Source organism: Blennius ocellaris, assembly GCF_963422515.1.
Source record: "Blennius ocellaris genome assembly, chromosome: 3".
Lineage (NCBI taxonomy): Eukaryota > Metazoa > Chordata > Actinopteri > Blenniiformes > Blenniidae > Blennius > Blennius ocellaris.
Genome location: NC_137652.1, coordinates 20,519,904 through 20,547,181, shown reverse-complemented (window position 1 = coordinate 20,547,181; position 27,278 = coordinate 20,519,904). Strand labels below are relative to the sequence as shown.

General features: G+C 43.0%; 3 protein-coding genes across 3 annotated transcripts in view; 1 reads left to right on the top strand and 2 right to left on the bottom strand.

Annotated features, from left to right (window-relative positions):
- Positions 1–3,213, bottom strand: part of LOC308145849 (ectonucleoside triphosphate diphosphohydrolase 7-like) — a 12,156-nt gene extending 8,943 nt beyond the window's left edge. The window contains exons 1-3 of the mRNA XM_080517429.1: positions 3,081–3,213; positions 1,577–1,669; positions 219–401 (exon numbers count right to left, since the gene is read on the bottom strand). Of these exons, the coding sequence (XP_080373555.1) occupies positions 219–401; positions 1,577–1,584 (191 nt within the window). The 5' untranslated portion in view covers positions 1,585–1,669; positions 3,081–3,213. The remainder of the gene's footprint in view (positions 1–218; positions 402–1,576; positions 1,670–3,080) is intronic.
- Positions 3,214–4,497: 1,284 nt separating this feature from the next.
- LOC308145904 (mitoferrin-2-like) lies at positions 4,498–11,900 on the top strand. Its single transcript, XM_080517495.1, has 4 exons — positions 4,498–4,961; positions 9,001–9,229; positions 9,303–9,359; positions 10,090–11,900. Exons 1-4 carry the CDS (start codon positions 4,623–4,625, stop codon positions 10,650–10,652), a joined length of 1,188 nt encoding a protein of 395 aa, XP_080373621.1. The 5' UTR covers positions 4,498–4,622; the 3' UTR covers positions 10,653–11,900.
- Positions 11,901–23,716: 11,816 nt separating this feature from the next.
- Positions 23,717–25,903, bottom strand: LOC308145915 (homeobox protein Nkx-2.5-like; the record flags this gene model as incomplete). Its single annotated transcript, XM_080517506.1, has 2 exons — positions 23,717–24,369; positions 25,459–25,903. The coding sequence occupies 2 exons, from the start codon at positions 25,901–25,903 to the stop codon at positions 23,717–23,719; spliced, it is 1,098 nt and encodes a 365-aa protein (XP_080373632.1).
- Between the last annotated feature and the right edge of the window lie 1,375 nt (positions 25,904–27,278).

The window sequence follows — 27,278 nt, the reverse complement described above, 5'->3', positions numbered from 1 at the left end:
GATGATGTGCAGTAAGAATATCCACCTCAACAGGTGTCAAGTTCACATGCGGGAAGTTGATTATTTTCCAGTGGCGAACAATTTTTCAGATTAAAAAGTCGCCGTGTTCCAATAGGACACATACGTGACTGCCTGTCCTTCATCTCGATTCTCAGTATATTAAGATTTTTCCAAACCATGAATCAGATCGCCCTCTGGTTGGAGAGCGGTCCACTCACTTGTTGACTCGGGCTCCGGCCCGCCTCTGGCCGCCCCACAGCTGTCTCTGATAGGTCCCGAGGAGGAGCAGTGCCGAGGTGATGAAGAGCAGCAGCAGGAAGAGTCTCTGGCGGGGGACGCAGCCCACCGACAGCAGGGACACGCTGCAGTACCAGGAGGCCGGCAGGCAGGAGAACGTGATCCTGCAGGGAAGATTAGAACTGCTTCAACGCCGACAACATCAGACAGTCCCTTTTACGTGAACACCGAACGCAATCGGAATGCTGCGCCGACTCTTTTCGGTGGATCAATCCCACGATGCTTTGCACTGTGACACGCACAGAGAATTCCGCAGACACGCGGCCAAAGCTCCGACTGCAGGATGTCGCCAGGCATTTGAAATGCGGTGGAGACACAGCGTTTGCTCACCTTCCTGTAAAAGTCTAAGTTCAACGCTAACACTATTCACTCAGCGGTTGACAGTTACTGCAAGCTGAAAACCACATTCATGATTTATTGTCATCATCGCTGCAAGTGTGCACTCTGTCCACAATTTATTGTGCTGAAACAGGTCGGTCCAACACATTTCAGCTCAGGGGCCACATGCAACACAATTCCCTCCTGAGTGAACCAGACCAGTAAAATAGAGCCACAATGACCTTAAAATATAATCTTTGAAGTTTTTATTTGGTAAAAGGACTTCCCTTTTCAGCTGCGTCAGCAGCCCCAAACTAGTTTACATTGTTCATCACATTCACCCATTTACACACACACACACACACACACACACACACACACACACACACACACACACACACACACACACACACACACACACACACACACACACACACACACACACACACACACACACACACACACACACACACACACACACACACACACACACACACACACACGGAGGCTGCAGCCATGCAAGACGCAGAGTCAACAATCTCCATATGAAGCCAATTTTAATGGAACCTTCTGATGCTGAATACAGTGAAATGTCCAAAAAAAACCTTCTATAGCTGTCACATTATGCATGTTTTTACAAACCCTCGCTAACAGCATGGCTTTGAAGCGAGTTTTATAGCAACATGGTGTAGTATACAATCCTGTTGTGATAGCATCACAAAATGTTTACAATTTGCTTGGGGGTTTGGCCCGAATGCAGTCTGTTGCGGTGCAGTTTTGGCCCATGGGCCTTATGTTGGACACCCCTGCACTAAATATAGACACCAAGTTTCTGTATCCCATGCTTTGAGAGACGAAGACTAAACTCAGCCAGGAATGTAAAGATAACTTTGAGAGTGTGACTCCAGAAGGTCCAAACACAAGGTATTCTCAGCAATAATCTCCGTTATCAGTGTTTTACCTTGCCATGTGTCCAGCTCAGCGCACACACAAGTTGTCACCTCATGGCGGCTGCAGACTTGTTTGGATCCAGTCCTGAGTTATGAAATTTGTTCTGCTCGAAGAGACAGAGAGGGAGAGAGAGAAAAAGTTAAAATGCCTTATACAACACTTGCTGAGAGTTTTGAGTACAATTACAAGAGGTGATCGACAAGTAGCACGTTTTTGTTCCAGAGATACATTGAGGAAATGGAAAGTAGCATTTTTTTTTAACAAACCTGAAAAGTACTGGCAACATACGAGCTTTAAAAAAAACCCCAAAAAAACACTATCGGATTTGGAATGTAATAAAACTTACTGCAGGTGTACAAAGCAAGTATAGAAGCAAGGATGATTAAATAAATCATGTTTCCATATTTATGACTGAGAATTTGGTGTCTACTATTCTAGTTGTCTCATGCAGAGTTGTTCTTATCCTGTATTACTCTTTACATCTTGACATGTAAACCAGTGGATCTGTTACACGGAACAAACATTTTTCCTGAACTGAAGAGGCGATTACAATCGGAGTAGAAAGTGTTTTATGGGGCGTTTTGTTTGTTTGTTTGTTTACTTTTCTTAAACTGACATGTGAAACCACACAGGAGTGGTTGGAAGTCATTTACTTTTCAAGTTCAAAGCGAAACAGGTTTGATGAGGCATTGTTGGCGACGGGCTTTGGACTCTGAGGGAAGAATTAACACTTCTCCTAGTCCTTTACACAAATAAATGAATTGGATGAGATAAGTCACATACCAAAAAACATTATGAAGTTATTTGCTATTGCTAAAAAAAATGAGACTCTTGGAAGCACCAGAATCCCTTAAGGGTAATCGATTAAGTGGCATATCAAGCAGAGTTCTTTTTATCTAAACCACACCAGACTTCCAAAACAAGTCTAACCAAGACAACCTCTGTATGATCTATGAATAGGCATCAACTTGCAAGCTCATTAAAGCAACATTTAGAAGGACAGACACTCCTTCAGGGGTTAATTAAGGAAAGTACTACTCGTTTCTATGTACTTAACTGTTAGATTGAGCTGTAACATGAAGCTTAACGCTATAAATCTGTAAAAACTGAAGCAGTATTGTGACGTTTAGCCATTTATTTACTTTGATCTGTAACAGGTAGATCCATTAAACCTGACTGAGTATCTTCAAATGTGTGTTGGACGCAATAGAATTGAAATACCTTCCTCGTGGCAGAAGGATTAACATCAGTCTGTGTCGCTGCATTGAACTGTAATATTATAGTTGAGAAACCCATTTAAATTGCAGCTTTAGCATTAGCTTCCCTTTTAAGCTCTGATAAAGAAGATTGATGTGATGCGTACAAAAAACGGCTAATACTTTAAACAAATGGCTGTTAAAAAGGATGCAATTTAAAGATTAGATATTAGAAATTAAATTGGTTTCTCTGTGTAAAAGAGTTAAACCGGTTAACGGATGTTCATGAAACACGAGCTATTTGTCCCGTAAACTCACCTAATGAAGCCTTTTCACGGCCATGACGTTAAGACAGACACGGGGCACAGTTTGTTCTCGTTTGAAAAAGAAAAAGTGAAGATTAAATGTGTTTCTTCTCTCCCTGAGAGGATTTTAAATCTGAGTCGTCGACGTTAGCAGAGGAAATGACCCAAAGAGAGCCGACACACTTCCGGTCCGACTGAAGGAGACGTCATCACTGACGTAACTGCGCAGACGCATACATTCTGAGGCATTCAGGGACTGCAGGAAAAATCTAAGTTCCTTTATAAACCGCAATGCTTTATATGTAATCTTGATATTTTGTTTACATAATTTATGTGAATGATAAGGACTGTCAGAGAGGTTTAAATAGTATTTTTTCCCAGTTTTTCTAACTCCAAGTTTAATGTTGCGGTTAATGTGGGGGATAGCGACATGTTTCCATTTGCATGAGAGAGTCAACATTTTTATATGACATACACTAGCAAAGCACAAATTAATGAAAAAAAAATAGCGGGAATACAAAAGCTATGTTGAGATAAGATACATGGTTGTATTGAGACTAGATCGAACATGTGTGGGTAACATGCATCCACATCTCATGTATTAAATCAAACGTTTTAATTTAGGTTTAGTCATCAGTTGTCTCAATACATTTTAATTTCTGGTTAGTTTTTGCATCTTATTCTATTGGCAAGAAGGCACTTTTGAATTAGATTGTCTGAATTTTACCTTTTGAATTTTTTTTGTGATATTATAAAGTCTCGTGTGTCATCTTGACCACATGTCAGCTATCTATCTATCTATCTATCTATTTGTGTGATAGATAGATAGTGTGTGCGAGCGCGTGCGTGTGTGCGTGCGTGTGTATAACGGTATATTATAAAATTAGACCCACATATAATAGTCATAAGAGAAATTCCAAAAACATATTTTCTGAATTAATTGTCTGTTTACTGTATTGTTTTCACCGCATCATGTTTATATTTATTAAACGTCACGTTCAGTTCAGTTAAGATACATGTTTATTTGATTTATTAAAAAATCGTCATACTACTAATTAATTATTTCCACAAGTTTTCTGGAAGTGAATCACATAGATTTGTTCTATGTGTCAAATTTGCCAGGTACAACATAGTTTAGTTTAGTTTAGTTTGTGTTTTAATGTATTAAATTTTGTTTGGGTCCATTTTCTTGACTCGGGACGTCCTGTTTGAATCTGACTGTACTTACATTACATGTGACATCCCGCTGTTACAAATCTCTATGGACCAATCAGAGATAAGTCCCGCCTATTTCAGTGCGCGCGACACAAACATTTAACCCAATAGGATTGGGCAATCTTTGATCGATGGTACTCCTATCGAATCATCGTACAGCTCAACCGTGACTCGACTGTCAAGCACACTCCATCCCGCCCGTCCGGTCTCCCGGTTCCCGGACTGCCAGCTGCCGCCCGCCCGCCGCACTCCGCCGGGAACACTACATCGACTGGCGGGTCGTCCTGTCCACGATTTAAAGACCATCTGACGGACTGTGCCACCTTTTTCTCACACCTGGATGGAAGCGGACGGTTTCCTGTCCCGGCGAACGTCCGTGGAAGCGCCGGGCGTCGACAGTAGGGTCGCGGGCGCCGCAGCCGGAGCAGAGATCCGATGGCTGGGCGGCAGGGTCTTGGGCGCCACGGGGTTTGTCAGGTCTTTCTCACCGAGAATGGCCAAGGAGCAGGACTTTTCCCCGGCGCTGCACCGCGCAGTGCCGGAGTCTTCGACCTCCGTGGAGCCAGAAATAGACTATGAAGGGCTGCCCCAGGGTGCCGCCACCAGCACCCACATGCTGGCAGGAGCCGTGGCTGGAATCATGGAGCACTGCCTCATGTATCCCATCGACTGTGTCAAGGTGAAACTGAAACTGAAGTACTCTGTTGGGGGGATTAGAAGCATGTTCAGGCCGTGTTTTTATTGATCACACACAGCGCAGAAGCTTATTAAATAAAGGGAGGCCTCTACAGAAGCCTTTGCTCGATTAGTGTTGGCTCCTGTTAGCTTAGCGGCTATCGGGGATAACCTTGCTAACAGAGGTCAGGTAACGAACCAGAGTTAAATAACGGGACACGCGTAGGGCAGATGGGACACTTAACGAGCGGGGGCTGTAAAGCTATTTAAAAATATATGTTGGTGTATCCAACGTAAAACGGTAAAGTTTGACAGTTGTCACTCTGCTAGCCTTCAACTAGCTAGTTTAGCTTTGGGAACGGTTCTCATTTAGACTTATGATTCCATTATCGGACTAATGTGATTCCTTACTTTTTGCAGACTGAATAATTTACATTATTGTTCCAGGGTTACTCCTTGGGTTTAGAGCGATTATTCCCATTTTACTAAAGAAGCTCCACAGTTGATAAGCTCGATTGCAATTGGATAAAGTCATCGGAAAACGTGGGTAGTAGTTTACTTAACCGCTGTTAAATAACGGCAATTAGACATTACCATAATAACTTTATTTGTATAGCACCTTCCTAAACACAGAAAGTGCCTTCACTCATTTAAATATGTGTGGATTATAATTGTTCTAAAGTAGGGATACATGCTTATAAAAGGAAAATGAATTCCAGAGAAAAATCAATGGACTATTTGAAGAGTTGAGGTCACTCAGTGAAGGTTTTCTGTTAGTTATATGTATATTTGACTTTCTCCATCAGATGAGGTCCTTTAGAGTCCAAGGTGAATAGATAAGAGTTGAGTAACTCTTATGGCTCATTGTATCAATGTTTAAAGAATGAATTGTTGGCAAAGAAACACCTTTACTTTAGAGAAAAAGGTGTGTCAACTAAATCATATCTGCTGGAAAGTAGTTTAAGTCCCTTCTACGATAAGATCCCACAATAATTTTTTTTTTTTATTGTGGTCTTGCATAACCACCTGTGGTGAACTTCTTTCCTTGATGTTTGACATTCGTAACGTCCGTCTTCGTCAAGGTTCAGGCTGCATAGTTCTGTTGAATAACCTGTTTGTTACCCCAGAAAGCAACGGCTGCAAGACACTGAAGTGTCTTCAAAATGTGAATAAATGACACCAAACTACTTCCAGTGGTGACAATGCTAATGCCCTCGAGGGGTAATTGTCTTTATGTGGCTTTTAGCTCCTTAAACTCTTACTACCTTGTATTACTTTGGAATGTAAGGAATCAGTATTTCTGAAAAGTACATGTTGTGGTTTCCTCTATGATGGGAAGAGAAGGCTGAAGTTGATCGGCTTCTTGATTATGGGAGAATTTTCTTTTCCAGCAGCGAGTTGCGCTCAGCAGATCACTCCTGTTGGGTCTCACATGTCTGATCACATGTCTGTTTCCAGCGTACATGTGCGCATCATGCAACTCAAAAGTGCTTTGAATAGAAATACGCATCAGTAATTCATTTGGATGAACAGAATCGGTAACAAAATCTCTTAGAAATCAATCAAGATGAAGCAAGACTTTAAGTTATAGGGCAGGTCTTGTTTACAAAGTAAAAAAAAAAATCCACTTAAAGTGAAGCTGGAGCAAGTGGAGAACATATTGCATAGATCTGAAATTTGTAAAACTTGAGGAAGTGAGTTACTTTTTTCACCTCAGCCTTGTTTGTGACTCCTGTGCTACAATGTTCTTGTTTTCACAATGTTGGATTCCCGTCAGCGTCACGCCCTGTTGGCTCAACTCTTCTTAATACACTTCAGTTCCTTCTTCCTTCAGACATTGTTCCCTCATTGACTGCACAGCTTAAGATGCTTTTGTAACGGCAAGAAAATAAACTATGAGCAGGAAATGCGTTAAAGATTCAGGTAATTAGGGTTTTCTAGAAAAGAAAGACTTAATGGATGATTTCCCCTTAAATCCAATAACTAAAAGTCCCTTTTTTAAAAACATGTGTGCTGGTGTATTGTAGCAATGTAGTGTCATGGCCCCTCAACAAATCTCCTCATGTAAGTGAATCAATACAAAGTTTTATCATAATGAGACTAATCAGATTTCAGATGTAGTAATATTAAAATATGATGTAACAGTTTTTTCTCTCCCTTTTGTTTTTTTAAAGGCTGTCATTTCTCGATGTGATAAATGACTCTTCAAATATGAATCCACACCAAAACAAATTTCCCCTTTAACTTGAATGAAATGTGCTTTTATTTTCATGTTTTTGTACCAAAGAGGGACCCAGCAACTTAGTAAGCTTGTGTCACTGCTTGAAATCTCATCAGTCGAAAGAAATCTAAACTCCTCTCCACTGGGAATCTACAATAAGTGGCCCAGATTGTTGATAAGTCATGATGAATTCACAGGTGATTTTTGACGATCTCGCAGTCAAGGCTTGTTTTTTTTTTTCCTAATATAGTTATCCATCCTGCCATGACTTCACTTGAGTTTGGTCTTATCGTAGCATGTCGTCACCAAATGCCTCCTTTCAGCACGAGATAAGGAAAAGGTTAACATACTGACTTACTTCATCAGACTGCTATCTAACACTTTTTTTTTTCTTAAGATATCCCGGGCAAAAGGTAAAGTGAGTAAACCCTGGTCAGACTACAATGAGCATTCACTGGTTGACTTTATTTTCCTCTTAAAATTGATCGGTTCTCTCTTCATCATCAGAATTTTTATTTAAGTCTGAGATCCACTTGTTCTTATTAATGTTCATAGCACATTGTTCTCTGAGCATGTGGGTGTGGTTTGATTATAAAAAAAATACCAACTTGTTAACGACATAGTTTTCAGCATTTCTGCTGTTTCTTTATTCAAAACGTTGCAGAGTAAATGTGAATCTTTTCTGCAATGAAAAAAAGCAAAATTTATCCAAACAATTTCATGTAATCAGGTCCTAAAACAGTTTTGCAATAATCTCCTTATCAAAAAAAATCAAAAACCTCTCCATTGTTGGGTTTGTTTCGACCTGTGAACACTTTGTTCCAGAAAATGTTTCCTCTTTCAAGAAAAAAAACAAAAACTGTTTAGTTTCTCACCTGTCGGGAATCAGACCGATCTTTTCCTGCCAATGTGATGCAGGAAATCTCCTTCAGTGACGTCTGTAAACATGTTTCTGGGTGTTTTATTGGCCTTTGTTTTTATTTAGAAAATCTAATAAAACAAGCCATCAGTTTACTTGTTTATACACGCGTCTTTTCACCGGATGCGATGTTCATAAAGGCACTAGAAAGTAGTGATTGAAATCCTTTAGGTCTCTGTACTTTGTACTTTGTCTCTGTACCCTCAGATCAGTGTTGTGGAAGTTACAGAAACATTTTTAGCTCCAAGTGTTTGGATCTGCTGGGAATGACTGAGCACATTCTTCATGACTTAGTGTGTCCGGGGGGAGTCCAGTGTGAATAGCTCAGTTGACACACCAGACTGTCGCCGTCTGGTACGTCAGGGGAAGTTTGCAGATTGTGTAATGTGTGTTCGCTACTTTTGACTTTGCTTTATTGCCCCTCAAGCTGTGTCACTTCTTTAGCATGAAGACAGTGCAGGTGATTTGCGTCGAGTTTGTGCCGTTAGGGTGTTTTGATTGAGGATTTTTTTCATCTGATTTGCTGGAGGAATAGTTTGTGAGGAGCTTTTTTCGTGGTTGTGTGTCTTAAGGCCACATGTTTACACGAAAAACCCAAACCTTCTGAAACGGATGTGTTTTCACTTGGAAGTGTCGTCGTGTAAATGTAGTCTAATAGTTCTCACCCTGTCAGACTGCATCACATTCTATGATTTATTTATTTATTTATTTTTTAAAGTTTGTCCAGTGTAAATGTCTATATTCTCTAACTCAGCAACTCTTTCTTCTCTGAGTGGTTCAGTGTTACTCTCGGTCATCCGCTTCCCGCTGACTTTAATGAAAAAAATACCTGAAGTGCTTCTATTGACTTTGGTGAAGTTGATTATAGCCGAGAAGCTTATAGTTGAGTTTTCTTTGTTGTAGACTCGCATGCAGAGCCTTCACCCCGAGCCGGGAGCACGCTACCGGAACGTCATGGACGCCCTGCGACAGATCGTGCGGACCGAGGGAGTGTGGCGGCCGATCCGAGGCGTCAACGTGCTGGCGGTGGGGGCGGGGCCTGCCCACGCCCTCTACTTCGCCTGCTACGAGAAGATCAAGTTCTCGCTCAACGACGCCATTCACCCCGGGACGAACAGCCACTTCGCAAATGGTGAGCGAATCCATTCTGCGGGCCCCTTTCGCGTTGTTGTGTAGTTTCTGTAACTCCTTCGCCTCTGCTGCAGGAGTCGCGGGCTGCATGGCCACCGTGCTGCACGATGCCATCATGAACCCTGCTGAAGGTAAGCCCCGCCCCCCTGCCCCCCTGGTCCTCCCATCTTATGCACAGTGAAGATTCAGCATTGTTCTATATATAGAGACAGTTTCACTATGTGGACACTTGGTGGAGCTGAAGACTCGCATGACTCCAGCCTGAAGCAGAAAAAACGTCACAAGAACACATTCAGTATGACTTAATAAGACACTTCACATCTCTTGATTGATCACTATAATAGATATTTATCTAATTTTCTTTAGTCAAATAAATAGAAAAAAACCTGTTCTGATACTTTGGTTGCAGCAGAGGAATTCATGTCATCTCAAGGAAAAGTTCAGTTTTCTTATGATTAAAACTTTGGATCTTCCTGAGATTTGGGTATTCCAACACAAGCTCACTTCTCTAACCTTGTACAATAGAAAAGACAAATCTAGTTTATAGATAAATTAGTGTTCAATCCATCACATGGAGAATTTTTAGAAGGTCAAACCTGAAGGCAGTGATTTTGGCCCACGGGCCTTTTGTTTGACTTACATTGCTCTTAACTCATCAATTGAGTGAAATATCCTCTCGCTGGTTAGTACTTCAGTTCCACTAAACAAGAGCAGTGACACAGAGATCATTACTTCGATTGTTAGTGGTCTTAATGTTCTAGCTGTCTGGCCCCGCCCCTGAAGGCCGTTGTCCGCCATGTTTTCTTGGTCAAAGTCGTCGGACGGTCGGTTTGATGAGGTTTTCCCTCCTCGCCCTCACAGTTGTCAAACAGCGGATGCAGATGTTCAACAGTCCATACCGCGGCGTGCTGGACTGCGTGGGCGCCATGCTGCGCCACGAGGGCTCGACGGCGTTCTACCGCAGCTACACCACACAGCTCACCATGAACGTGCCGTTCCAGGCGCTCCACTTCATGACCTACGAGTACCTGCAGGAGCTGCTCAACCCGCACAGACAGTACAACCCCTCCTCCCACATGGTGTCGGGCGCGCTGGCCGGCGCGCTGGCCGCCGCCGCCACCACCCCGCTCGACGTCTGCAAGACACTCCTCAACACGCAGGAGGCTCAGGCCATCCCTGTGCTGCAGGGCGGAGCGGCGGCCGCGGCCTCGGCCCCCGCCGGGCGCCACATCTCGGGCCTGGCCGACGCCTTTCGGACGGTGTACAGGACGGGGGGCACGCCCGCCTTCTTCAAAGGCGTGCAGGCCCGAATCATCTACCAGATGCCGTCTACCGCCATCAGCTGGTCCGTCTACGAGTTCTTCAAGTACCTCATCACGAAGCGGCAGCACGAGAGGCGGCTGCGCGGCGACGGAGACAAGTGAGGAAGCAACGCAGAAAGTTTCACAGCACCGTGCCGGTGGAGGTTGTCGGTACAGATTTTCAAAGTAAAAGGTTTCAGATCAGTCGGCTTTACTGACGCAGGTCACGGGCGACGGCAACAGATTAGCCAACGTGTTTCGAACTGGCCACACGGTTAAATCATCCAAATGCAGAAACCCTCCAAACATCAAGTTTGATCTTTATTGAAGTCAAGGAAGTGGGAAAATATTGTTTTTAGAAGCTGATATATGGTGTTATTACAGATTTTCTTCCAGCCAATCACAGCACAGCTCATGTGTAAGAAACTCCCCAGTTACGTCGACGCAGTTGGAGACGAACTGCGATTTTAATGGGTTAAATGGGGGGAATTGAAACTTCAGTTTGAGGGTATCTGAACCGTTCAGCTGCCGGGACAAAGTCCGACTCTAAAAATACTCTTAAAGTCTGTGGAAAGCACGAAACTATATCTATCTCACGCAAATCTTGTCTTTCCTACAGTCTGAACCTGCTTTACACAGACCTTAGAGTCGTGGAAGGTCGAACTCTGCACTGTTGGTCTGGTGGCCTCGTGGAAGTACTGCATATGTCCACCAGGGGGCATACTGCGCTTTATGAAGCGTTTTCATCCTTCTCTTGATCGTTTTCTTGTCCTTCATGTGCAGAAACTTCCTCCATTTTAACAGTGCAGGTTCTTAGATGGTCAGTATGATAATCTTCTGTCCTAAGTCGCATTCAGGCACTTGATTGCAGCCTCTCCAGCTCATTAAGGACAAAAGAAAAGGTATAACTTTATTCTTTAAAAGAAAAGTAGAAAGCTACTCTATTTTAAATGCCTTCTATTAGCTGTCATATAAAAAACGCACAACTACTACAAAGGCATCTTCAGACGCAGGTTTAATGTATTTTTGAAGCCATAAAAGAGGAATTATCTGTACATAAAGTAAGTATAAGTCCCAGATAGACTTAACAAGCTCACTATAGCTTGTATGTTGGATGAATTTAACAAAAAAAAAATTGAAGAAGAAGCTGTAAAACACATGAAAAGGATATTTTGAAAGGAAAATAGATTATATACGAGCAGGGATTTAAAGAGTATTTAATATAGGAATGTTAATTTCTATGTTGGGAAACCAAAGACTGAGGAAGCAGCGGCTCTGCCGGGAGTCGAATGTGAAATGCTTGAACTCTTGTTTGAGAGCGACACCTGTGTTTTGTGAATTGTAAATAAACTCGTAAGGCAGCTCCTCGCAGAAGCAGGGTCTTCTCTTGGTGCTGAGAGACTGACGACGTGTCCGTGTGGCTTCATTTCACTTCCCACCAACACAACCAGCGCTCGCATGTTTTTGGAGTGTTGATTGTTGATTTGTCACACTTGAACCTGGACTCAAAGCTCCATAACCACTGCACTCATTGAAATCAAAAGCAAAGCTGCCTTGAGAAGAAATGAAATGACTAAAATGTCCTTCCTCCCCGTGACTGTAGAACTTCCCGGTTCTATTTGATTCTTTTCTCAAATGTCAAAATTGTCTGAAAAATCTTACAAAAGGATGAAAGCGCTAAAATCAGGTACAAAAACCGCTGGAAATGAAATGATTACCACCCTAAATTAAAACTCCTTAAATGCAACAAGATAGTTTTTATCGGTGTTTCAAAAGTGCTGTTGGAGGATATGTGACTCTTTTAGACCAAAGCGGCTGGAAAAACTGAGTTGATTAAGTTTATAATAAGGAATTACAATATTTTCTGAGAAAATTCAAATGATGCTGACATGTTTACGCGGGAGCAGAGGCAGAATGTCAATTATTAAAAGCATCCGTTTTTGAAGAGATGCAGCTGATTGGTTCTGACATTGAAGATTGATCGTGTCCAATGAGGATTGAATTCAGTACACCACTGATGACTTCTGCCAGGAAGAGAAAAAAATTAACGTGTACAGCACAGTCATCTCACTGCATTTTACAGAGAAAAACCAACACTTCCTGCTATATGCTGGGAGACCTACGCTGAGCTTCTTTTATCCCTCACTCCACATACAGATATGAACATTCTGTTTTTCTCCTGCAGTTTGTGCTCTCTATTCTCTTTTTCTGTTTTCTATGTACCATCCAGCTGAACGTTTGTGGTTTGATTCTTATTTGTTTATTTTAAAGGTGAAAGTCCAGTGTATTGCATAGAGAATATTAGTGACACATAATTAGGATTTCAATGTATAGAGTGTGATAAAATGGGAGAAAGCACATTAAAGAAGGACTCCCAAGAAGTCTGTGTCTACAGGAACTCTGCTAGAAAATGATCCATGTATAAGTTTTATTTAAAAAAAAAAAGGGGGAGTTTGAATCTGAATCCTAATAGTAAGAACTGTTCACTGATAGTTACAACTCGGGATGCAGGATTGTTGGGTTGCAGTGCGATAGCTATGATTTGAATGTCACTATCTAAAGAAAACTGAACTGTGCATAATTTTGCTGGTTTGGTTTCAGCGTAGGGGTGCTTATGAAACCAAGTAATACCCCTGACGACTTGTGGGGGCAGTGTTGAGCAGTATTGTTCATGTGTGATCAGCAGAAGGAACAAAGAAGACGACATTGGAAGTCTACTAAAATGATTCTTTGAGGAAAGATTGCGTGTGTAGATACATCTACAACACGACCTCAGATGACAATTTTCTAAACATCTTTAGGTAACAGAGACTAAATTATTCTGCTGGGGTGACCTGTTTCATCGATATTTGGATTACAAATGTTGTCCCACATGAAACCGACTGTGCAGTGCCCTCTTGCAGGACGTGTCAGTATGCAGGCAGTGACGGACGACAACGTTTGAAATGCACGCAGCCCGTCAAAGAGAGAAGTCTTCCACCCCGCGACTCCACGAACTGACGGCGAGCGCCATGTTCCCTCTGCAGCGGCTCCGGTTTCACTGCAGGCCCCTCCGTGTTTGTTGTTGTTGTTCCCTGCGGCCTACAAGCTAAAATGTTGCCTTTTCACCTCTTTCATCTCGGCGTCGTCCTCTTGTCAGCTCTGACACGTAAGAAGATCCGTTTAGTCGCGCAGGAAAAGGCCTCGGCAGGCGGAGGGGGGGGGGGGGGGGTCACGGCCTCGTCTGGAGGGGCACGCGGCAGCAGGCCTACTGGGAGCCAAGGTCAACACCAAGCGTGTGTGTGTGTATATGTGTGTGTTCGGCTGGTAAAGCTCCCCCTGCCCCTCCGCCTTTGACAAATGATGCGTCGTCGGCGTTAAAATGAGGCGTGAGCTTGTAATCTCTCCATCGGTGCCGCTCCACGGGCAGGTCACACAAATATGCGCCGTGCCACACTTTCATGTAGCTATAAAGACGAGCGTGAACAACATTAATCATATTTCGCACTGCCAGCTTCGGCACATCGTTAGAGAGCCCACGTGCCAGCGGCTGTGTCAAGTGCCATGTTTTACAGACGGAGGGGAGAAAACCCCGATTCCCTCTGAGGATGATGGATGTCTTCTCATGAAGGCGCTTTGTGGAGGGAGAAGGAAAAGCTGCAACTCTTTTCATTTGAGGCTTTTGGGAATTCTATAGATTCATTGTGAGGTTTCAAAGCGTCACGATAGCGTTACTTTTCTCGTTTACACAAAATTACTGATTATAGTAACAAAGCGAAAGAGAACAGAAGTTGCTCTTTGTGGAAATATATATAAATTCATGGAAATATGTAATTATATTTTGACGTGATAATTGGCGTGTTGAGCTCAAGGCCATTCCTTCTGCTATTGTAGAAAAAAATATATTTTTATTCTTCATCTGTGTTGAACGCTAACATGTACCGTTTACTTACTTCATTCGTCATTTCCTGTAAGTCACTCCCCTGAGGTGCCGAGCCAGATGTCCAGTCTGATCACTGCTCCACCACTATATTTTCCATTGTTTCATGCGTGTTGTAATAATGTACATTTTCATCACATTCGCCAGCTCTGCCTCCTCATCTCAGCTGCTGATGAAGATCTTGCTCACTCCTGTCCTCTGTTTCCCAGGTGGTGCAAACCTCAAATGACTGATTCTAATGATTTTCACTGAGATGCTCATTTGCTCACACACACACACACACACACACACACACACACACACACACACACACACACACACACACACACACACACACACACACACACACACACACACACACACACACACACACACACACACACACGTACATACACACTACAATTTATGTGTGTTATTACAAAGCCTGACAGTTTGGGATAAATCTCTGTGGGTAGCATTGGATAAACACTGTATACTCGTGTATCTTCCCAGAAACATCACGTTTTAGACCCAGAAAGCCGCAGCAGTGAACGGACAAATGTGGATCACAGGGTAAATATTTAGATATCTCCGGCTGATGGACGAGACGCTGCCTTGGCCGGCTTTGCTCCCCCCCCCCCCCCCCCCCCACCCACTGCCCCACTGGACACAGAGAGTCAGTTAAAAAGAGCAAACATCCACATCCATTGCAAAATGTTAGATTCTGACGTCACGTTCAGGAAGGTATGAGGCACTGTGCGTAGTCTGAGGAGCACTTACCTACTGAAGCTCTCGGACACGTATTCACGTCATCTACTGACACGTTCATGCGCGTGGAGCAAAGCTTCCCAACGTCCCGTTCGATGCACTGTAAATAGATTAATCTGGCCGTAATGAGCTCGACCTTTCCAGGTTCGCCAGCGTCGTCCGTCTCGGCTCCTCCAGAAGGTCCACTGACATATTTCTGCTGCAACATCAGCTCATTCCAGCCGAGTCGCCGCTGGGGCTGAAATAAATCTCTGCAATTTATTGTCCAAACAGTCCGGCTTGTGGTGGACTTCAACAGGAAGAGTGCATCACTGCTGACCTTTGGCAAAACCGTGAGCCAGATGATCCACAGCACAGGGCAGATGGTCATTGGTAACATTTACAAAAATTGATATTTCCCCTCTACATTTTCAAAAATAAAATTTTTCACACCAGGTTGTTAAAAAATAATAATAAATTACGCAGACCTGGCGGTTTAGAGCTGCTGTGAGGCAAACCTATAGACGACAGTAGCCAGAAGCGTGAAGCCGTGCTCGCCAATCAGAATCCTGGAGCGAATGACAAGAATTATTACTTCCTGCTCCTTCAGGGAAAATGTCACAAGGGTCATTTGGTTTGGACCGACAGAGAAGTGGAGCTCCTCCTAAACGAGTAATAAAACAGGTCAAATACAAGAAAATATCGACTGGGGATTGTGTCAATCAAAGTATGGGGACACAACGGCCCTGCTGTTAGAACAGTACATGTAATCACAGGTCACACACACATATGACACTGATGATTACTGTCGTTTACTGTGTTGTTAAACTGTGTCTCTTCCTGAGTGACCACATGCCAACAGAAAGGAGTTTTTCTAAATCTTAATTTTGCCCGGAGTTTTCAGGTAGAATCGTTTTTGGTGACTTGTAGCTTTACAGTATTTACTTGCAACCAAAAGCACTGAAATATTAAGATAAATATAAATATTACAAAAAGTAACAAAACGGTTCTGTTTTCATTTGAAAATGGAGCCAAAAAACCGACACATTCACTGTGTTTGTTCCTGATTTTATGGACGCAAACTTTAACAAACGGGGCTCAAATGAAGTAATATCTACGATCTTCTGTCCTGTTTTACGCGGCAATATTGTCAAGGAAGAACTCAAATCAGTTGTGGCGTTTTAGGTGTATGTTGACAAGACAACGGTGCTCGGAACTACTTAAAACACAACTTTTAGAAACCCTCCAGCTCCGTCTCATGTGGACAGATGAAACGCTGCTACTGGACATGTAGTAAACGGTTCTTCTACACATGTGCAGCAATTGGTGTTATTGTTACGTTTATTGCGTATTGTTCTCTGTGCATGTGTCACAGTTAAGAAGGTCTGGATCAAATCCAGCTCAATTTCACAACACTGACACCTAACTGTTTTAAAAGTGCAGCTACAGTTCTCGCTCAGGGTTAACGTGGCAAAAGCATTGTGGGTAATTTCTCCGGAGCACCAAGGGAATTACTGCAGGTAACCTGGCTGAAAGGCCTGTGAAATTATACACTTAAAATGCACATAATGGTTGAAATAATGGAAACTGCTGTGCCTAAGTTATTGTTTGTACTTTTAACTTTATTGTCACTATGTTTTTGTGACATTCAGCCTCGGTTTCTGTTGGTTTTGTCACTTTAAAGTGAGGTAGCCGACTGTTAGTATTGTGCCGTCTCCAGGCTCCTGTATGTGCCGTTACCACAAGAAGCCATTATTCCCTGTCGATTGTATTCGTCAGGAGGACGCAATGAACGGTTGTTTGACATCCGACATCACGCAGGTCACACAGGTACGCTGGGTTTGTGTGCTTTCTTTCCAAAAAAACAGCCACCAGTACTCACTTGTGGCCCAACATGCAACCTCCAGCGCTTTCGGTGTTTCTGTCAATTCTATTGAAACTGACCATTGATTTCAAAATAGATACCGTTGATGTTTCCTGAAACAAAATCGCAAACGTTTTGTTTCCGTCTGCTGCTGAAGAAGCTCCAAGCATTGGTGACAGGGTGAGAGGTTTCGTCCCCTCCAGAGCCCACCGATCACTCAAATGGAAGCAGTGAGGAAAGAGACACGACATGAGCAGAATCGTTGAAGGAAAGTGTTGTGGATCTGCTCTTCCCAGATTAATAACAACGTGGAGCACATTGCTCCGCTGTGTGTGTGTGTGTGTGTGTGTGTGTGTGTGTGTGTGTGTGTGTGTGTGTGTGTGTGTCCAGCCTGTACAGGCCTGTCTCTTCTTCCATTGATTGCCACCTGATGGGCGGAGTGTTGCGGCTGGACGACCAATCACAGGAGCCGTGTGAGTGTGGAGGCATCTGCTTGTATTCCACCTCCTGAAATAACATGTGGGCGTTGTGACAGAAATGGTGCGTGGGCCAAGAAAACTCTCCCCAAGCTGATAATGATACTGAGACGGCCATGATCTCATCCAAAATGTTTTTTTGCTTATGTTTTGTGACACATTCAGACAGAAAGGGGATTTTTTTTTTTTTTTTAGAATGGGGAGGAAGTGTTTGGCTTCTCAGCTCAATTAAATCACTTCCAACTCACGACAGATCCGAGTGACGCAAACATGAACTGGAGTTTTATGTTGCCTGGCTGCTGTGAGCTTACAAATGAGGTATGCTAAGACCCTGAACTAAAGCCATCTCGGGGCCCTTTTACACAACTTTTTCGGGTGAAAACAAATAACTGCTCTTGCATTTGGGGTGCTTGGTTGCAACAGTATGCAACTTTTTAGAAATGACTCCCAATATGGAACTTTTGAAAACACAACTTTTCTGAAACTGTGCACGCACACCACACCCAAAGTAAATAGCTCCTCGGCACATGCTCAGTCGATGGACGATGTTTTTCAACAATGTTTTTTTTCCAGAGTGTCATGACACCCAGTCCATATTCTCCTGGGACTCTGGTCGTTCAATCCAACTTTCCAACTTTATCGTCTGTCAGTGTGACTGTCTGTGTACTCCCATTGTTAATGTTTGCATTGTATTGTTTACTGTGCCAATACTGTATGCGTGTGGTCTCATTACAAAAACAAACAACAGCGCCAACTCATGACCCAACAAACTTACTACATAGGTTTCTGCCATTTCTGAGTAAAAGCACATCTTTTTCAAAATGCTGCTGTCGCTGGGCCTAAGTGGGCCTAAGTACGCCACATATAGATCGAGGCCTTACATCTTTTTTCGGGCTTGTAAATATTTAGATAAAGTTCATTAAAAGTCATTTTGGTCGCATCAACAAGACACTGCAAGTGTCACAAACAAAACGTTTTCTAGTTTACTTCAACATCATGATTAAAACTAAAATAAAGTTGCCTAAATAAAGCGCCTTGTTCAGTCAACTTATATTATTGATTTTTTTCACTTTATTGTGTTTGCAGGTAAACTTTACATTTCAAGACGTTGGAGTTTGCCATCTAAAAGGTGTGTGGACTCGTCTCTGGTCTCTGACTTGCCTCAGTATTACAGACGTGTGCCTCCCGAAGTGGGTCTTCAACCCCAGATTTGAAAATCACACGTATAACCTCATCTCTTCAAACAACATGTAAAAAAAAAAATCCCCAGATTAGATGATGATTGGGTCACAATTTCCTTCCTGGAATACAAACTTGCTTTGTTACCTTAAAGGAAAAGTAAATATATGACAATAAATGCAACTTCCCAATAATGGTTACACACTATCTGGTTTCTTGATATTAAAATTGTACACAAATCTGTAAAGTCACCATGTTGTGGATATTTGGGATGGATTCAGTGTAACTGTAGTGATAATAATAAAGTGTATGTCAATAATTCACCTCAGTAGCTCTAATATGTCTCCCTCGGTGACTCCATCAACCTTCAGGCTGCGTTCTGTGTGTCAGACTTGAGTTACTGTGACAGCTACAACTGTTTTCTTGTTCAGACTTGACCTTTCAGCGCGTTAACCTTTCTCTATTGATGATCAACATTTGCTGGAGTCCTCTGAGGAGATTAATAGCATGACAAATGTCTGTAGGTGAAAAGATTAAATCAAGTTGTGCACACAAACACGGCGCTGTGACTTGGGTTGGGTGGGGAGTGGCGTGCAGCTGCTGGATGTGCAGCGAGGAGAAAACTTAAACAGCCATAGACCAACACAGCTACAGTTAACAACAAACTAGAACAAGTTTCAACATTTGCTTTATTATATCCTGCTTAATTATTCCTAAAAGCATGAACAATGGCTGATCAAACAACATGTGGTGAATTAGAAATAAAATGAACCTTTAAGCTTCTGTCTTCATTCATTTCTCTTCAGACTCTGACCATGATCACCATTAAACATTTGTACCCTCTATTACAAATGCAGCAACATGGCAAATTTCAGTTTTGAAGAACTTGTGAATATGTAAGTAAAACAAATGTAACCCATATGCTTGAAACTAGCATTAAGATAAGCAATGTTTAGTTTGAATATAATTTAGAAAATAAGCTTCACTAGGAAACTCACCAAATAGAAATGTGACATTTTATTCTGTAAGAGTAGATCTTTCTACTTTAAAGTGGGAATAATGTTGAATCTATTCAGGGGGATTGTGCAAATGGAACAAGCTTATATCCAAACATTCATGCAATTCGCCTAAGAACAAAAGTCCAATTAAACAAATTTGGTGCAAATATCACATGATAGCAATGGAAACCTGCACTCAGTTGTGATTCACGTTGTGATTGTATAAAAGTCATAGCCCACTGTAAAGAATACTGTTAAGAATTTCTGGCAAAACATTTGATTGAATGCAAGATAGGAAATTATCTGGAGTCATTAGACAAATATGAGTCTGAGCATGCAATAATCACTTGTGGGATTCCTCCAGGCTCCATCCTTGGGCCTATGATATTCAACATCTACATACATCCTCTGACTCATGTAATAATCACATGGAAAGCACTACACAGACCAAAATGACACAAATTCACTATTTCCAGCATAAATAATTCACAGAACTAGATTTTATAGTTGAGCAGCCCTGGATAACATCATAATATTTCATATATTATTTAAAATGAGCAACCAGAAGAATGACTTTCTGAGGTAGGTATATTTCTGGGAAGATAATACACTTAAAAAAAAAAATCTTATTTCTAGGTAAATGCATGACTTAAAAGCATTAAACTGTGAGGGACTCAAACTCTACCGAAGGCAAAATTTAAAAATCTCAACTTGGAGCAATTTGTATTTTCTATGCGCATGTATATTTATCAATTTGGAAGTAACCGAAGAAATATTGACATTACCAAATATGGAGACCCTGCAAAGAAAGAGCTTGTTTGTATTTTGAATTGTATATATAATAAAGTTCAATATTAATCTTTTTTTTATAATCTATGTTAAAGATCAGTGAGTCTGTCCCATTTTATACTTTATTCTTAATCACATAATTAGTTCATAATCTCTTCGATATTAACACAATGACACGACCCTGAATTTAACTTTTGGATTGCTGAGATTATAACCTGAATTAACAATATTTGATTGACTGAAATAATAATAATACGAATAAAGAAATTAAATATAATTTTTTTTTCTCACAAGGGTCAACAGGTCGGCACATAAAAAAACCCAATAATAATAATTATGATGATGATGATAATGATAATGATGATAATGATGAGGATGATGAGGATGATGAGGATGATGAGGATGATGATGATGATGATGTGTATGGTGGCCCAGCAGGTCGGTGTGTTTACCTGCTCGACGCCTCTCTGTCTCGTCTCTATTTGCAGCCATCAGTCTCTCTCCTGCGGTCGGGCGACACTTCAGGGCGCGCAGCTTATCGGCTTTCCTTGTTTACCTCTCAATTAATCCCCATTAGTGGAGACGAACGGCTTCAGGCCGCTCTGCTGGACCTTTTTTTTTTTTTTCCCACCACAGTTTGGTTGCAGGAGATGAGCTGGTTGACGGACAGATCTCAATCAGGACGCACAGACCGACAGACAGTCTGGCCTTCAGAGGAGGAGCCGCGGCGATCACTGCTGATAACACAGATGTTTACACTGAGGCTCACTCTGTCAATAAACCACCCTTTTTTTATTTCGACTTACTGTGAACTTCTTTTTTTTTTGGGACTCAACGTAAAGCAATAAAATATGTCAAATAATGTGCGTCGTATAATATAATAATTCATCATCTGCTACTCCACACCCTGAACCCTATACGTGCTCAGTAAATGTGTCTCCTGCTGCCTGATCCGTCTCATACATTAATGGTACATAAGCGTGTGGCTGTAATTATACAAGAGACCTCTGTTCTCAGGCCGGAGGGACAATTACGCACAGAGGAAAAACAGCAATTGACGCCTCCTCTCTTTAATTTGTGGACTTCTATGGCGTATTTGTCATCTTTGGAATTACCTCAGCAAATAGGTGGACAGTTTTTAAATCCCTTTGTAGTCGAGAGAGTATTTTTAGTGTAGATTAGGCCAGAAGCGAGTCGTTTTAGCTGTTGAATTAAAAACAAAAGGGGGCATTCATTTTTCTTCTTTTTTTCTTTTGTTTTGCTTAGTTGCAATAAAAACATATTTTTAATTAGATATCAATACAGGGTCAGTGGATAATCTACCTTATCACAGCTCGGTAAAACATATGATCTTTGGACAATCCCAAATTGACATTCACACGGCTCTGTTAGATTTTAAATATATTTCCTAACCCTTCTCCAAAAATACTGAAATTCCACTATTGTTGGTTACTTTCAAAATAAATTAAAAAAACCTGAACGCGTAAAAATGCATAAATGAGACAGTTGTTGTGATAGATATCGTCATAACCGCAGAACTAAACTCCATCTAAACTAAACTAGAATTATTGAATTTATAGACTTTAATTTGTTGAATCAATAATTAACAATCCCATAGAAGCATGTATTTTGCACTTCTGTGACCACTGAGCGTATAACTCCAGTAAAGAATCGAGCCTATTTCCATCAGTTCTCTTGTACAAAAACTTTTGACTTATGTGTTCCATAAAATCAACAGGTTAAAGCGACATGTGAGCGGAAATCTTCCAGTCTATAAGATCAATGCAGCAGATTTCTATTTCATGATCAGCCTGCGACACTACCTGTGGGAATAACCTTGTTCCGGGCTGAAATAACACCCATACAGTGAAATAATAGGCTGCAGGACTCAAACTTGGTTCCCTCCTCCTCCTCCTCCTCCTCACCCGGCTCACCCCTCTCCAAATTCTCTCGTCCATTTTCCTCCTTGTCGGGATAAATGGTGAAACTTGTAGCAATAATACCCCCTTCTTTCACACAAACGCCTCCCCGCTGCCTTCACCTCGAGCCCGGCTGCCCCCGAAGCCTCGCGGCTGGGGATCTCGGCGCGCCTTTCTCCGCGAACAAAAAAAGCCTCCTGAAGGGGAACAAAAGTAACCGCATTTTTCCTCCATGTCCCCTTCTCCGAGCAGAATAACCTGCTGCCTGTCGCTCAAATGGGAATATTAGGACGTCAATCTCGTGGCCCCTGTGCGCCTTTGTCTTTGCTGAGTGCCCGGCTCTGCCTACCACACACCTTTTGTCCGACAATCCAATAAGAGCCATTATTCCCGCTCCCCGGCCCGGCTGCAGCTCCTCTTTGGGGTATTTTAGGTGCTTAATCGCGCCCTTTAAAAAAAAACCTCAAATGGAGAATAAACTTCCTCCTTTCACGCCGCCTGGCACCGGGACAAAGAGTCCCTGGTGCCTGGCCTCCTCCGGGAGCTCTCTCCTTAACGTGTTCATGAGCAAACTCTGTCACTGTGCAACTAATTCTGTGACAGCGCCAATAAAACACAAATCCAAAGCTTCTGCTCATTATTTCCAGCAACAGCAAAAAAAACAAAAAAAAAAACCGGCTTGATGATTTTAACACCAGCAGGTTTTTCTTGACAGTTTAGTTTTTGTCTGAACACAGAAGAAAAACGCATCTTCTTTAATCTCTTGGGTTTATTTGAATAGATGCGAAATAGACTAAAACAATTATCTGTTGAGCAAAGAAAAAGAAACACTTTAAAGCAATTCAGTCTTTTCAAAGGCTAAAAATATACCATATTAAAAACAATATAAAAAAAAACGACCATTCGAGGGGATCAATGCGCAAACGTGCATATTTTCCCTTTTTGGACTTCAGTCCAATCGGAGCCAAAACCAGAGCACCGACAATTACTGGACCTCGAAGAACACACACACACACACACACACACACACACACACACACACACACACACACACACACACACACACACACACACACACACACACACACACACACACACACACACACACACACACACACACACAGCCATCCTTTACGCACGCGTTTTGTAAATCATGAAGTGGTCGTGCAGGTGAACCCATCATGAAGGCAATACTGAGTTAGGAAAGATGTACGAGTTCCAACACCGCTTTGGAAGAGAAAAAAAAAAAGATGGTGGGCTGGAAAATAACACAACAGATCCGTCAAGAGGACAGCAGTCCTGTCCTGGTGGGGGCTGCTACCATGCCCTAATTCCCTGCAGGGAGCCCTGACAGGACGTGACCGTCGTCCCTTGGTGTGTTTGGGCCTGTGCGGAGCCGCCGAGGCCGCTCACGTTCCCCAAGTTCATGTTCATAAAGGCGTTGGGGCCGCTGGAGGCGGGAAGGGCGGGGATGCTGGTGTAAGTGCAGCTGTAGTTAGAGTTATACGCGGGGTTGTTGTACGTGTAGGTGGGGTATCCATTATAACCGTACGGGTTGGATCCATACGGGGCAGCAGCGGCGGCTGCAGCGTAACTTTGCGCGCCGCCGAGACACGGTTTCCCGTCCCGGACAAGCACCGGCACGGCGACGCGCCGCGGTGGCGGCGGAGGGTGGTGCTGCCCAGCCGCCTCCAGAGACTTGTCCTGCCGCTGCCGCTTGCACTTGTAGCGGCGGTTCTGGAACCAGATCTTCACCTGGTTGGAGGTGAGTTTGAGCGTGGTGGCCAGATGCTCGCGCTCCGGGGCGGACAGGTAACGCTGCTGCTTGAAGCGCCGCTCCAGCTCGAAGACCTGCGCCTGGGAGAAGAGCACCCGGGGCCTCCGCCTGCTCCGCTGCTTCTGCGCGGGCCTCTCCAAGTCACATTGACCGCTCTCCGCCGCCTCGTCCCGGGGCAGCAGCCCACAGCTCTCTGTAGGACAGGTTAGAAAAGTGCAGGGAAAGTTAAAATACATCACACAAGAGCTACACCTTTACAATTCAAAAGGTGTTTTTACAGAAACACTCAAACATGACACGCGTCCATATGCTTTATTGAAACATCACAGCTATATAAAAAAAAAAAATGTGTTCCAAATCGCAATGACGATTAGAAACATTTCTCAAACGGCATAATTTTTATTTTATTTTTAGGACTCGGAGGCATCGTGATGCCTCAAACCTCATTACCAGCACAGTTTATCTGATGAATAATCACATCTTCCCTGCGCAGGTATCAGGCTGTGACTGTGTTTATCAGCGCTGCTCCTTCGTGTCATTTCTTTTTACAAGCCTCTTTAAACTAATTGTCGGTTTATGGTCCAACACATCATAACAAGGCTGTGAGGAACAGACTACGCAGCTGAAGCACTACAGAGTGTTTGACATCTCCAGACTTTACTGGATCCGGGTCTCCTCCCGATCGTGACTTTTACCCATTTGATAGCTCTTTATTGAGATACTCCGAGCCGTCAGGAGGTGGAGGAGCTGAGAGAAAGGCCTCACATGAGGATAAATAATTCTCTCCAGAGACTAAGAATATATCTTTGGAACTCTATTTTCACGTCATGCAGCACGATTATTACTTTATATTTTGTGCAGAATTGTTGCGTCTTTTCCAAAACAACCCATATGCATTTCTAAAAATGCAGCTATATCATTAAAAATAACTCAAATTATTTCACCCAGTTGATTCAAGTTTTAATAACCTGATATTTTTACAACTTTGATCTATTACAACATGTTCTATATAAAACTAAACCATTTACGCACCATGCATAAAACGTGAACGCGTCGCTCCAGTTTTCGCTGTCACGGCCAAACGTTGTTTTGTTTTTGTGGCTTATGCAAATAATGTGTAGTGACTGTAAATGTGAAATAATGAATAATCAATGATTATATTGTGGGATTTATCCATGTGTTTCTTTCCTCCAGTTGGTAACATTTCAGGTTGTTCGTGACTGTGCGTGTCCTTTGTTAGTCTTTTGTCTGCAGCCTGTTCAGGCTTGTGTTTTCCACTCACTGCTCTCCTGCTCTTCTAGCTCGGCGGCCTCCAGCTTGGCTCCCTGTAGGCTGGGATGGACGTACATGTCCGGGGAGAGGCCGGTGTCACCGCGGTCCTCCTCTCGCACAGCCAGCGCGCTCAGGTAAGCCAAGTTGTCCTCCCCGTCCGAGAAGGACGGGCTGTCCCGGGCACCGGCCAGCATGCAAGACGGTGGTGTTTGGAAATGCTGCTGCTGCTGCTGCTGCTGCTTCTGCTGCTGGTTGTTGTGGTTGTGGGGAGGAGGGGAGCGGGCCAAGTGCTGCGCGAGCTCCAGGGACCCGGACTGCTGCTGTTGCTGCTGCTGCTGCTCCAGCTTGAGAATGTCCTTGACAGAAAACGGCGTGGAGGTGAGCGGGCTCTGCAGCATCATGTCATCCAGCTCCTGCTGTACTGCATCGAAGAAATGAAGCCCCCCGAGTAACATACACCCCTCCTCCCCCCCCCCCCCCCCCCCCCCCCCCCCTCACTCTTACTAACAAATAATTGAGCTTAATAGCCCCTTCTTTGGTAGCTGGACGTGCGTGAAGCCTCTGCAATCCCTCATCGCCACAAATCACAGGAAAACGCGACTGCTAGTCCAGGTTTGTCCATGCAAGTGTCCTCTGTGACAGATGGGCTGCGTTGAGCTCTGTGCGGAGTTTGGATCGGGGCGAAGGGGTGTCTCTGCCTCCTCTGCTGTCAGGGGGAGGGGTGTGTGTGTGAAATGGAAAGTCCGTATGAGCTGGAAGGGAAGGATTTGGGAAAGAGAGAGGGAGAGAGAGAGAGAAAGGTGGGGCTTGTTTGCGCACATCGGTTTGGTCTGCTGACTTGTGAGGATATTTGGTGGGCAAAGAAATTCACTGACATCCAAAATCTGCCCACTGTCTTTCTCCTCTTGCGCGTTGGATTCAACCAACCGCATTTTACGCACGTTTTCTGCGGCAATAATACCAATAATGGCTCTGCTGTGTGGGTGTTAATATGTAACCTGTGTATTCGAGTAACATTTCAAAGACATTATGGGCAGTTTGTGTGGGTCCACACCATTTCAGGACGTTGTGGATCTTGTATGAGATGGTGCGTAAATCTCTGGAAATGCGCACGGTGATCCTCGGCTGATAGGAACTGTTATAGGTCAAGGTCAACATCCAGGTCAAATGAACGTAGACTCAGAAGAGAAACTGTTTGTGTAAATCAAATGATAAGGTATGTTTAGCTTGTTTAGGTTATATATTTGTGCTTGATTTAAGGTTCATAAAGATGCAGCATTTCGCAGTCACGAGCTACAACCAAACTTATTTGGAGCTGAAAACAGCATAGATTTTTATCTCAAGTTTTGTTAACAGCTAGATTTTACGTGTTATTTAGTGTGCAATCATTAAACTTTTTGAGTAAAAGATCAATAATATTGTCTTTTTTAGATATCCATGTGGCCTTCCGTTCATCAGAGGGCCGCGATCGCACGCGCCTCCTTACAAGGACATGTGAGATAGTTGAGTGATTCCTCTCGGATTTTCTTTTAAATAATGTCAAACCATTTAGAAAATTCACCGAATTGAATAAAATATGATAAAACAAATCAAACAAGCCCCAAACGCGTCCACTTCAATTCAAACACATTATTTCATTAACAGACTTTTAACAAGTTTTACCTATTTGCGGTTGGAATTTGACCAGCTATAACTTCTTCTAAATGTGCTTTAGATTATATTTTCTAGTGTTTCTCTGTTTGCAGCCGTGCGTCGTCCCACAGCTACTGCTGCGCCTGCGCTCCGGTGTTCCTCAGTCCGCTTTATCGCTGCTGTTGTATTAATAACCGC